At 41.3% G+C, this 13,446-nt stretch overlaps 1 protein-coding gene across 6 annotated transcripts in view; it reads right to left on the bottom strand.

The window, feature by feature from the left end:
- ARMC9 (armadillo repeat containing 9) overlaps positions 1-13,446 on the bottom strand; it is a 168,847-nt gene that overhangs the window by 140,056 nt on the left and 15,345 nt on the right. For 5 of the 6 annotated variants that reach the window (XM_032753920.2, XM_032753916.2, XM_058437390.1 and 2 more), the window contains exons 4-6: positions 12,464-12,634; positions 10,668-10,823; positions 3,564-3,656 (exon numbers count right to left, since the gene is read on the bottom strand). In XM_032753920.2, the coding sequence (XP_032609811.1) occupies positions 3,564-3,656; positions 10,668-10,823; positions 12,464-12,634 (420 nt within the window). The remainder of the gene's footprint in view (positions 1-3,563; positions 3,657-10,667; positions 10,824-12,463; positions 12,635-13,446) is intronic. The other variant, XM_058437383.1, reaches the window with a different exon arrangement.

The raw sequence follows: 13,446 nt of genomic DNA on the forward strand, positions 1-13,446 counted from the left end.
GGATTACCTGAGATCAGGAGTTTGAGACCAGCCTGGCCAACATGGCAAAACCCTGTCTCTGCTAAAAATGCAAAAATCAGCCGGGTATGGTAGCAGGTGCCTGTAATCCCAGTTACTCGGGAGGCTGAGGTAGCAGAATCGCTTGAACCTGGGAGGCGGAGGTTGCAGTGAGCCAAGATCATGCCATTTCACTCCAGCCTGGGCGACAAGAGTAAAATTCTGACTCAATCAATCAATCAATCAATCAACAATCAATGTGTATATTTCAATGGTTTTCAGTATTTTCAGAGTTATGCAACCATCACTACAATCAATTTTAGAACATTTTCATCATCCTCCAAAAAAAACCCTGTACTCACTGGCAGTTACTCCCATTTTCCCTGCTCTCCCCAGCCCCTGGCAACCACTAATATACTTTCTGTCTCTCCAGATTTGCCTCTTTTGGACATTTTATGAATAGAGTCATATAATACCTGGTCCCTGCCACTGGCTTCTTTCAGTTAGCATAATGCTTTCAAGGATCATTCATGTTACAGCATGAATCAGTGCTTCATTCCTTTTTATGGCTGGATGATATCAAATGATATTCCATCATTTGGATAACACCACAGTTTGTTTATCCATTCATAAGATGATAGACATTTGGGTTGTTTGCATTTTTTTGGCTATTATGAATAATGTTACTATGAACATTCGTGTACAGGTTGTTGTGTGGACATATGTCTGTTTTCATTTCTCTTGGGTATATAGCTAGGGTATATAGCTCTTGGGTGTACAGCCAGGACCAATTCCTGAGTCATGTGGTAACTCTATGTTTAAACCTATGAGGGAACTTAACCTGCTTTTGAAGGCTATTTAATGATATGGGAAGATGTTCTCTTCCTTTGATAAAAATGCATAGAAATATACACACACATACATGTACCTACATTTATTACAATTTGGGTATATGTCTGTATTAAACACCTTTCTGTACTTTCCAAATTTTCTATAAGGAATATAGTTGATTTTATAATCAGGAAGTAAAAAGTGATTTTTTGCAAATACAACTGTTATTCTCTTACTTAAAATGCTTCAAAGGCTCCTTATTCCTTATAGGACTTGGCATAAACCTTTATGACCTAGGCCCTGCCTAGTCTCTGAGTTTGTCTATGTCAATACTCTGCTCCAGTAATATTAAATTATTTCAGTTTCCCAGGCACTGTCTCAGTGCCTTTATACAGGCTGTTCCTTCTACCTGTAATTCCCATCCCTCCTCTGTTTGCCTCACAGACTCCTATTTTATTGTTCAAAGCTCCAGTTTGGCTAAGAGAATTACATCTTTGCCTTTTCTTTATATCCCTAAATCCTAGAACAATATTTGACTCATAGTAGAAGCTTAATGTACTGAACTGAACTACAAGTATTTTCATGTAACAAGGGAAATATTAGAATGTAAATAGTTACCTGCTATATTTCAGCATATGCTTCAAACCATGTGGAACAGGATGAAAGGTGACAAGTACTTAAAAACTCTAATGCCAACAGCTAACAGTTATCAAGCACTTACTATATACTGGACTGTTTCACACAAGTTATATGTATTAACTCTATCTTCATACTCTTCCTAAAAGTAGGTACTATGTTTTTTTTATTCTTTTTTGATACAGGGTCTCACTATGTTGCCCAGGCTGAAGTTCAATGGCAAAATACACAGCTCAATGCAGCCTCAACTTCCCAGGCTCAGGTGATTCGCCCACCTGTCTCCCCCAAATAGCTGGGACTATAGTCATATGGATGCTACCATGCCCAGCTAACTTTTTGTACTTTTTGCAGAGATGGGGTTTCGCCATGTTGCCCACACTGGGCTCAAATTCCTGGGCTCAAGTGATCCTCCCGCCTTAGCCTCCCAAAGTGCTGGGATTACAGGTGTGAGCCACAGAGCCCAATCAAGTACTGTTTTGAGTATACTAATATATTATTAATATAACTAACATAATTTACCATGTAAATCATTTTGATTAGATTCTTAACATATTGGCACCCATAATTATTAAGCTGAGCTACCCTGGGCACACTGCCTATGGGGTAGCCCTGTTCCACAAGGAGCAGTATCAAAAAAAAAAAAAAAATTAAGCTGATAAATACTTTTTTAAAGCGTGTTCAAATAATTATAAGTCAAGTTGGAAAAGTTCTAGTTTCATTGAAAATCACTGTATATGGAACTCTAGGAAGAAAAAGGTTTGGATATGCAAACATCGTGGTATGTAGGTAAAGAGAAGAATTTAAACAAAAGGTTAAGGATATAAAGAGAGGGGAGAGCTGTAGATCAGTCTGTTTGGCTCAGGCCAGGCTAAGGAATTTGAATGCAGGCAACAGGGAAGGCTTAGGAAGCTCAAGTAGAAACGTGGCATGGAATCCTAGTGACAAATAAAACCTCAGTTAGGTCAAGAAAGTCAAATGCTTTGGAGTTAGAAAGGAAGCAGAAGGTATTACGCGGCAAAGTAGCCTAAATTTTTCATGAAACTAAACAAAACAATGACCAATTTTACCATTCAAAACATTATGTTCTTGTTATGAAATAACTTTGGATACATTTTTATTCCAAATAAAAGGAGATACTTGTCTTTAAAAACTAATAACCTTTGGGAAATTAGTCTTCCATGGGTTGGGTGACCTAATGTTCTGCTCTTCCTGAAACAGGCTCTATTTATACCTGTCACCCTGGTACTTTGTCCAGTTAGTGACCCTTTTTACTCTCAAAAGTGTCCTAGTTTGAACCGGACTGTGGTGATACTGCACAGCTCTGTACGTTTGCCAAAAAGCATTAAATTGTACACTTACCATGGGTAGATTTTATGGTATGTAAATTTACACCTCAATAAAGTAATTTAAAAAGAAGTCCCAGGCCGGGCGCGGTGGCTCACGCTTGTAATCCCAGCACTTTGGGAGGCCGAGGCGGGCGGATCACGAGGTCAGGAGATCGAGACCACGGTGAGACCCCGTCTCTACTAAAAATACAAAAAATTAGCCGGGCGTGGTGGCGGGCGCCTGTAGTCCCAGCTACTCAGAGAGGCTGAGGCAGGAGAATGGCGTGAACCCGGGAGGCGGAACTTGCAGTGAGCCGAGATCGCGCCATTGCACTCCAGCCTGGGTGACAGAGCGAGACTCTGTCTCAAAACAACACCAAGCCAAAAAGAAGTCCCAATTTGAATGACAAGTTAGATGGTCACCCGATCCATATGCCATGGCCTGAAGGCCTTAAAAGTGGTTAAGTGACATTCTGCAAAGGGACGATTATCCCAAGGAATTCTTTTACAAGAAGACAAACTTTCTTTTATACCAAGACAACTTCTAGCCACGTGACATCAAAATAAGACCCAGCCAAAAAGAAAGTCTCAGAGATCCAATGATATAGAAGTTGATCTCTATAGGCCCTGCCACTAATGATTCATTGACCTTGTAAGTATGAAAGCAACACTATTCATTATCCCGATTTAATGAGGCAATCTAAGCCAGTGTGCTACTCTAACTAAAATCTGCTCTAAAACCATACGTGGTCTCTATTTGCTTCAAAAGGATACATATATTGTTAAAAGCTTTGGCGTGTTGCTGGCTTTAAATATTAAAGCTAGAAACTTTTCCAACTTCAACTTTAACTCTGGAGTCCAGGAATCCTAAAGAAAAAAACAAGGGAACAAAAATACAAACATTAGATTACTAAGTACCAACAGTATCATCAAGTTGAGGTCATTAGGCTAAAAAACTCTGCACAGTGATTGAAACCAAAAGCAAAATGCCAGTGATGTGAGGCTGTGAAAAACAAGTTTTAGGACATCTGACCAACTCATTTATAGAAGATTCAAGTGCCCACAGTAGGAAGAAAAAATAGAGTTCTTTCATAAACAGGGAAAAAATAACCCTGAACATGATTTGAGTATTTCATGTGATTTAAACACAGTCGTGACAAGGAACCTTATTAGGCTGCATACCAAAAATAGTTCAGTACAGTCTAGGCATGCACAGCACTGGGAGGCGTAACATAAACAATTATCACTAAGTTACTGAGAGTCTCCCTGAGAAAGGGACTCATTTCCACAAACCTCGTCTAGATAAGAAAAAAGGACAGAAGCTATTTTCTGCCACAAATACCCCATCATGTCAAGAATTATGATATAGTCTTAGCATGATTTGTCCTTTAAAAATAAATTATTTATCTCAAATAATGCTCATTAAGAAGAAAAAATTAATGACTTAAATAAGAAAAAACATAACAAGTAACAATCTTTGTCTTAGGACAATTTTCCTTACACTCTTTATACAGAAATATCTTCCACCCAAACCAAGAAGTTCCACAAAAAAGCAGCTAAGCCACTAAAAATTCATACCCACCATCCTCTTGGATGCTGCCCCATGGCCCTCAGACCTTTCCATCCTTCCCCACTGTCTCTGCCTCTCCAGCTCTGTATCCTCTTCCATGCCTCCCACCCCCCCCCAATCATTCTAGCCAGTATGTCATCTGATTTCTGGAAAAAATACTGCCAGATGAGCAGAAAGTTCTTTTTTTTTTTTTTGAGACAGAGTCTTGCTTTGTCACCCAGGCTGGAGTGCAGTGGCTTGATCTATGCTTACTACAACCTCCACCTCCAAGGTTCAAGCAACTCTCCTGCCTCAGTCTGTTGAGTAGCTGGCATTACAGGCGAGGGTCGCCAAGCCTGGCTAATTTTTTTTTTTTTTTGGTAGAGACAGGGTTTCACCATGTTGGCCAGGCTGGTCTCGAAGCCTCAAGTGATCCACCTGCCTTGGCCTTCCAAAGTGCTGGGATTACAGGCATGAACCACCATACCCGACCAGAGAGTTCTTATATTTAAAAAAAAAATGTGTAATTCCCTGATACTGCATGATAACTTTGTTTATACGGTGTGTGTTATCATGGATTGAACTGTGTTCCCTCAAAATACACGTTGAAGTCCTAACCCCTGGTACCTCAGAACATGAGGTCATTGGGATATTGCAGATGTAATTAAAGATAAGGTCACACTGGAGTAGGGTGGGTCCTTAATCCAATATGATCTTAATTCAATATGTCCTTACAAAAACAAGAAAATTTAGACCCAGACACAGAAGGAAGACGGCCAAGTGACGATGGAGACAGAGACTGGAATGATGCTGCCACAGTCACAGAACACATGGGGCTACCAGAAGCTGGGAGGGGAAAGGAAGGCTCCTCCCCTAGGATTCAGGGACAGCATAGCCCTGCCAACACCTTGATTTCAGATTTGTAGCCTCCAGAACTGTAAGACAATGAATGTCTACTGTCTTAAGGCATCTGGCCTGTGGTACTTTGTCAGGGCAGCCCTAGGGAAATCACCCAGGTGCTACAACTCAAGGTGGTCTATGCTCAACCACACAGAGAAGAATCTCAGGAAAGGACTGCTATGTCTCAAAAAACAAACAAAACAAAATGCTTGGGACAGGCAGACTTCCAGTTAGATTGCTCTATTGTTGATTACTATTTTGTATAACCAACAAATATGTATTTTCAATGTAATTACTTACTTTATGATGCTCTGCTAATGACAGGGATGAGACTGAAATAAAGCCTCTTTGGACATGAGTCACCTATTTTTTCTTGACCATTCTTATTTTTTCTGTGCTTTCAACTCTGAGAACAAGAACATTTCCAAGCTGGGCGTAGTGGCTCGATTTGTTAAACGAACAGGAGGTCAGAGACAGGAGGAAAATTAGAGTAAGGAAGCCAAGGAATTTTTTTTTTTTTTTTTTTTTTTTTTTGAGACGGGGTCTTGCTCTGTCACCCAGGCTGGAGTGCAGTGGTGTGATCTCGGCTCGCTCCAACCTCCGCCTCCCGGGTTCAAGAGATTTTCCTGCCTCAGCCTCCGGAGTAGCTAGGATTACAGGCATTAGCCACCATGCCCGGCTAATTTTTGTATTTTTAGTAGAGACAGGGTTTCACCACGTTGGCCAGGCTGGTCTGGAACTCCTGACCTCAAGTGATCTGCCCACCTTGGCCTTCCAAACTGCTAGGATTAGAGGTGTAAGCCACTGCACCTGGCCTAAAGTTTTAATGTATTAAAGAAATAAAAGACAGGAAGGAATGAGAGACTGTAAAAATGTCTCAGCAATTTCAATAAACAACAAAAAAATAAACTTATAAAAAAAGAGTTAACTGAAATTACAAATTCAATGAAAAGGTTAAAGAACAGACTAAACATAGCTGGAGGGTGAGTTTGTGAACTGGAAGGCAGATGTGAAGAGATCACCCAGAATACAGCCAGAGAGATTAAGAGAAGAAAAACATAAGATGTTAAAAGGTATGGCGAGCACAATGATGTGCACGTTCTTAGCACTACTCAGCTGAACCCTCAGAAATGGTCAAAATGGTGGTGGCGCACGCCTATAGCTTAGCTACTCAGGAGGCTGAAGTGGGAGGATCACTTGAGCCCAGGAGGTCAAGGCTGTAGTGAGCTATAATCATGCACTCCAGCCTGGGGGATAGAGTGAGACCCCATCTCTTTAATAAAAAAAAAAAAAAAAAAATTTCAAAATGGTAAATTTTATGTTATGTGTATTTTACAATTTTTTTAATGAAGAAAAAGACATGGAGAATATAGTAAGTCTAATATACATTTAGTCAGATATCTAGGAGATAATAAAGAGAATGATAATATACAAAGAGATACTAATTGAGAATTTTTCAGAGTTGTTGAAAGACACAAAACTTCACATCCAGGAAACCCAATAAATCTCAAGTAAAAATAGAAATCTATCCCTAGAAACACTGTAGGGAAATGATACAAACCCAGAGGCCAGAGAAAAGAGATTGATCACCTTCAAAGGAATGGCAATTAGACTGACAGCCAACTTCAAAATAGCAGGAATGCGAGCTAGGAAATGATGCAATCCAGCTAGGATTTGTATCTTCAATGTAGTAAGAGACAATAACTGTAAACCCGGTATTCTAATCCTATCTGAGAAAGCAATAAAGACACTGCAGTCAAACAAGAACTGAAAGAAGAGATCTTCAAGGAAAGGGGGTTTTAAAGACATGTACTTAAATAAGAGGAGACAACTATCCCAGATGGAAGGTCGTTAACACAAGATGGAATGATGAATAAAAATACTGGTAGCTATAAGGGAAAATCTACACACACTGATTGCATAAAATAGTAAAACTTCCTAATTTGTACATTTAAAATATATAACTAAGATACTTGACAAAAAAAAAACAAAAAAAAACGACATAAATCGCGAAGGGGATGAATGAAGTTAATGCATTCTGAGTTCCTTGAATGTTCTGGAAGAAAATAAAGATTAAATTTAGACTTTATGGCTGGGAGTGATGGCTCATACGTGTAATCCTAGCACGTTGGGAGGCTGAGGCAGGCGGGTCACCTAAGGTCAGGAGTTTGAGACCAGCCTGGCCAACATGGAGAAAACCCGTCTCTACTAAAAATACAAAAAGTAGCCAGACACGGTGATGCGTGCCTATAATCCCAGCTACTCAGGAGCCTGAGGCAGGAGAATTGCTTGTACCCGGGAGGTGGAGGTTGCAGTGAGCCAAGATCAAGCCATTGCACTCCAGCCCGGGTGACAAGAGTGAAACTCCATCTCAAAAAAAAAAAACAAAAAAAAACAGAAAACAAAAAACTGACTTTATTATGTATACATACATACTATCTGTGATTACCATTAAAAGAACATATGAAGACTAACAAAAGAAAAAAATGGAATAAAATGAATCTCCATGAATACGGAAGGTCATTAAATTCCTGAAACCACCAGAAGCTGAACTCCACCTTGGAACACCAAATCTGAGTGAGTCAAGCTGCCAGCCGCAGCCTCTGCTAGGCCCCATCCCCGATTCTGCCAGCTCTACCGCCACCTGGATCCAAGCTTTATCTATGCCACTATGCCAGAATATTCACGAACAGAATACTCAGGAACAGAAGTCTCACTGTGAGAAAATCTACCATCCCCTTCCCAAAATATTTATTTTTAGAAATTTTTAAATTTAATTTTTAATTTTTTTAAATGTATTTTTATTATTTTCTTTGTTTTAATCCTCCAAGACATCTGAACTCTTCCAAATTTAATCACATTCTTAACCACTTTTTTCTTCAACCTTCTGGGAGAGGAAGTAGGTAAAACTAAATCTAGAATTATCAAGAAAAAACAGCAAAAATTTCAACTTGGGCTACTCTACAAAAGGCCTGCTTTAATGAAAGCAGTCAACTAAGTAACCTTCAGTTTAGCAGTTACTATTCAGGAGGGATGAAAGTTTTTTTTTTTTTTTTTTTTATACTTTAGGTTTTAGGTACACATGCACAATGTGCAGGCTTGTTACATATGTATCCATGTGCCATGTTGGTTTGCTGCACCCATTAACTCGTCATTTAGCATTAGGTATATCTCCTAATGCTGTCCCTCCCCCCTCCCCCCACCCCACAACAGTCCCGGAGTGTGATGTTCCCCTTCCTGTGTCCATGAGTTCTCATTGTTCAATTCCCACCTATGAGTGAGAACATGCGGTGTTTGGTTTTTTGTCCTTGCGATAGTTTACTGAGAATGATGGTTTCCAGTTTCATCCATGTCCCTAAAAAGGACATGAACTCATCATTTTTTATGGCTGCATAGTATTCCATGGTGTATATGTGCCACATTTTCTTAATCCAGTCTATTGTTGTTGGACATTTGGGTTGGTTCCAAGTCTTTGCTATTGTGAATAGTGCCGCAATAAACATACGTGTGCATGTGTCTTTATAGCAGCATGATTTATAGTCCTTTGGGTATATACCCAGTAATGGGATGGCTGGGTCAAATGGTATTTCTAGTTCTAGATCCCTGAGGAATCGCCACACTGACTTCCACAATGGTTGAACTAGTTTACAGTCCCACCAACAGTGTAAAAGTGTTCCTATTTCTCCACATCCTCTCCAGCACCTGTTGTTTCCTGACTTTTTAATGATGGCCATTCTAACTGGTGTGAGATGGTATCTCATTGTGGTTTTGATTTACATTTCTGTGATGGCCAGTGATGATGAGCATTTTTGCATGTGTTTTTTGGCTGCATAAATGTCTTCTTTTGAGATGTGTCTGTTCATGTCCTTTGCCCACTTTTTGATAGGGTTGTTTGTTTTTTTCTTGTAAATTTGTTTGAGTTCATTGTAGATTCTGAATATTAGCCCTTTGTCAGACAAGTAGGTTGCAAAAATTTTCTCCCATTCTGTAGGTTGCCTGTTCACTCTGATGGTAGCTTCTTTTGCTGTGCAGAAGCTCCTTAGTTTAATGAGATCCCATCTGTCAATTTTGGCTTTTGTTGCCATTGAAAGTTGTTTTACAGAATTACAACTGAATGGGATGCTGAAATGTACTGGGATTTGGGAGAATTCCATCAGTTGCTGTTGAGTGACAGAGTGACCTGGGTGACAGAATGAGACTCTGTCTCCAAAAAGCAAACAAACAAGGCGCGGTGGCTCACGCTTGTAATCCTAGCACTTTGGGAGGCCGAGGCAGGCGGATCACCTGAGGTCAGGAGTTCAAGACCAGCCTGGCCAACATGGTGAAACCCCGTCTCTACTAAAAATACAACAGTTAGCCAGGTGTGGTGGTGCGCACCTGTAGCCCCAGCTAAACTGAGGAGGCTGAGGCAAGAGAATCGCTTGAACCCAGGAGGCAGAGGTTGCAGTGAGCCGAGATCGCGCCACTATACTCCAGCCTGGGCGACAAAACCAACCAAACAAATAAACAAAACATATGTGTGTTACAATTCATAGAACTATACATCCTGAAAAGTCAATTCTGTGTGTGATAATGTAAAAATTTTTAAGTTGCCATTTGAGCAGGTGAGAATCCTTGCTTTCTGTAATTTTTTTTTTTTTTTTTTTGAGACAAGGTCTCACTCTGTTGCCCAGGATGGAGTGCAGTGCCACTCTTGGTTCACTGCAACCTTCACCTCCCGGGTTTGAGCAACTCTTCTGCCTCAGCCTCCTGAGTAGCTGGAATTACAGGCACGTGCCACCACGCCTGGCTAATTTTTGTACTTTTAGTAGAGACAGGGTCTCCCCATGTTGGCCAGGCTGGTCTCGAACTCCTGGCCTCAAGTGATGCACCCACCTCGGCCTCCCAAAGTGCTGGGATTACAGGCGTGAGCCACTGTGCCCAGCCAACTTTCTGTAACATTTTAACACTGGTACACATATGCCTAAAAACTACTTTTGTTTGCTTTGATGTATATATAAAGGGAATCACATAACACGTCCTCTCTTGTATCTGGCTTAAGATTTCATCAATGTGTAATTTCGTTCATTCATTCTCATTGATGTACAATATTCCATTGTGTGAATATAACATTATCTATTTATGCATGCTCTTGTTGGTGTACAATTGGGTTGTTCCTAGTTTTTGCTATTACAAAGTGTTAATTACTGTAACTCTTTCAGATTTAATGTATGTACAAGTTGCAAACCACGGCTAGTATAGGATGGCAAAAACCAAACCTAACCATCCAATAGGAGACTGACTAAACAAATTATGGTTACAACTGAAAATAATAATAATGTAAGAAAATTTTAGTTTTTTAAAGCATCATTCAGAAGCCCCCAGCACATAGAAGGTAAAACCACAATGTCACCTAGGATCTGACACAAGAGTTAAAAGCTGACACTTACCTGGAAGAGTTCTTTAAATGAGGGGTGCACCATAGGGTTGGGAACAAAAGGAAGGGCATAGAAAGGAAGAAACTCTGTGGTCTGGCTCAAGGCTGCCCCTTTGGTCTCCAGGTAGGTTTTGAAGTAAGAAATCTTTTCATCCAGCTCCTCTTTGTCCTAGAAGAAGGGAAAACACTTGTTTGAGGTCTCCAGCTCAATTCCCAGTCTATCTGCTCACCCCATTCTCTCTCTGAGGCTCCTTCTGTCCCAATCGTGTCGTTGGCATCCCCTATCTAGCCTGGCAGGTGCATTGTCTCTAGAATTCTACCATCCACCCTAAATTTCCCCCTAATGAAACTATGTCAGGAAGATCAGAGAACTATATATACAGTTCAATATGCTGCTTTTTAACTTTATTATTGCCATTTTCTCATGTCCTTAAAATTCTTCATAAACATTTTTAATGGCAGGACAAAACCTCATCTTGTCTATCACATTTATTTAACTAGTTTCCCCATTATTACATAGACACACTGCTTCTACTTTTCAGATATAAATAAGTATCTGTCTGCATTCCCATGCCTCCAGCAGGAGTGGTTTCTAAAGGTTAACAGGCATTTCTTTATGGTGTTGGAAACAGAAGCTTCCAAGTCACTCCCTTCCTTTCTTGTGCTAAGGCCTGGGCTCGCTCCGTGTCACTATTCCATGTATATCCCAGGCAAGTCAGTTCCCCTCTTATGGCTTCTATCTCCTCTTGGCCCTCAATGAGAAAACCAGAGGAGGTGAATGTGGGGCTTTGCTCCCACACTGGCTCTACCAATCATGGCCTTCACAGTCTCGTACATAGACTAAGCCTGTTCTTACAAACACATCTCAGTTGACCTATACCATGAGCCCTCTTTTGACCCCCAGACTTAAACAGAAATACAAACAGAAAATGAAAATCTCCTGTGATCTTCCCTGCAAGAGTGATAACCTGAGGAACAGCCTTCCAACAACAGCTACGACAATGTACGGTCCTGCTGCTCCCTCTGCCACTGTCCCCACCTTTGGTGTTCTGACATTCTCATGTGTTCACCTTGGTCCACAGGGCAGTAATTAATGCACAGGGTCAAATGCCAGCTTGCCTCTGCTGCCCTTCTGTCATTTACTCTGCACTCAAAGCTCAGCCACCGCAGCAGCTTCACATTTCAGCCCTCTCCTCTCTTCCCATCTCCAGCCCCATCTGGGAAAGGACTGCAGATGCTAAATTCAACCTATCACTCAAAAGAACTTTCCATAAAGAGATGTACTCTTTTCCACTACTTAAGTTTAAATGTGTGTTCTGGCCAGACACAGTGGCTCATGCCTGTAATCCCAGCACTTTGGGAGGCCAAGGTGAGAGGACTGTTTGAGCCCAGGAGTTCAAAACCAGCCTGGGCAACATAGCAAGACCCTTTCTCTACAATAAATAAGTAAATAAATTTATGTTCTAATATAGGGTCTAATATGCAGCTGAAATATGTGTTCTCTTAGACATACACGCCTACATACTAAGTTGCCAAATAAACTTTATTTTGATGAGGTTTCAAAAACTTGAGGTATTTAGGAAAACAATATAGCTTTGATTACAGAAATTATTAAATCTCCATAGAAATTAGAACATAAACTGCTGGGAATACAGTAGAAAATCACTCACCAGGACAGAGGATGCCTGTACCTTGTAAGCATTATGACAGCACAGCCACATATGAAATCCACGCCCATGTGGACAATGACAGCAAACACTGTTCCTTAACACACCACTCAGACCCACCCGCAGCACCAGGTAAACCCACCGGTCTCCCCACAGAGTACTTCAAAAGATAGATGGCAAAATGGATGTGGAGATAGAATTCCAGCTTCTGGGCAAAGGAGTCCCCATCTCGGATGGAACTTGGAATGTGCTCCTCCCACAGATCGAAGAACACCTTCTGGTCTCCGTTGTCAAATGCAGCGACAAGATCCTTCTGTGGAGAAGACATCAGACTATACCTCATTGTAAATTTCAACACCCAAAATTCTCACAACCCACTCAACGCCACAGATCTCCCATATACTCCTTTTCAGAGGTAAAGGATAGAAAAATAGAGATCCCACAGGATTCAAGCTCCTGGGCCTGTGATTCCTGCAGACCAACCCTGGTTTCCCACACCTTTGCAATATCTAATCTGGGCAGTATAAAGAACACACAAAACATTTAAGGTCTTTGAAATGAAAGAATCAGGCACAGAACAAAGACTTGGGGCCAGAGAACTCTCGGACACATAAATATACTGAAGTCACCCTTTGGACCTGCTGACCCACAGCGTGCAACTGACAAAAGCTATCCAGACCGAGTCTAGCCAGGCCTCCCAGGAACAAACCTCACAGGCACGGAAGGTTGCTGACAGCACGGCTCCACATCCTGGAGTGGCTGGGAGCCCACACACACTGACCCAGTCAATCCTGGGCCTGGGAGATAGCGCTGCCACTTGCCCCATTGCTAGAAGCACACCAGGCTGAGATGGAGCTGAAGGAAGCCACCACAGACCCCAATATACCATAAGGTGACTGTCCATGCCTGCCAGCTGCAGCTGCAGCGACAGAGAATGCTGAAGATGGAGGAAGGAGCACCGGCTCAGTGCCGTTTGACCACAGAGCTGTGTGAGTCTACCTGGGACAATGACAGTGTCATGATTTAGCATGCACTAGTTCAAAGAATTCTGGAGAAAGGAGGTGGCAATTATCACGCCACCTGTCTCACAAGGAAGCTGACTCACCTGTCACAAATACCTGTGGC

Source organism: Hylobates moloch, unplaced genomic scaffold, assembly GCF_009828535.3.
Source record: "Hylobates moloch isolate HMO894 unplaced genomic scaffold, HMol_V3 SCAFFOLD_1, whole genome shotgun sequence".
Classification (NCBI taxonomy): domain Eukaryota; kingdom Metazoa; phylum Chordata; class Mammalia; order Primates; family Hylobatidae; genus Hylobates; species Hylobates moloch.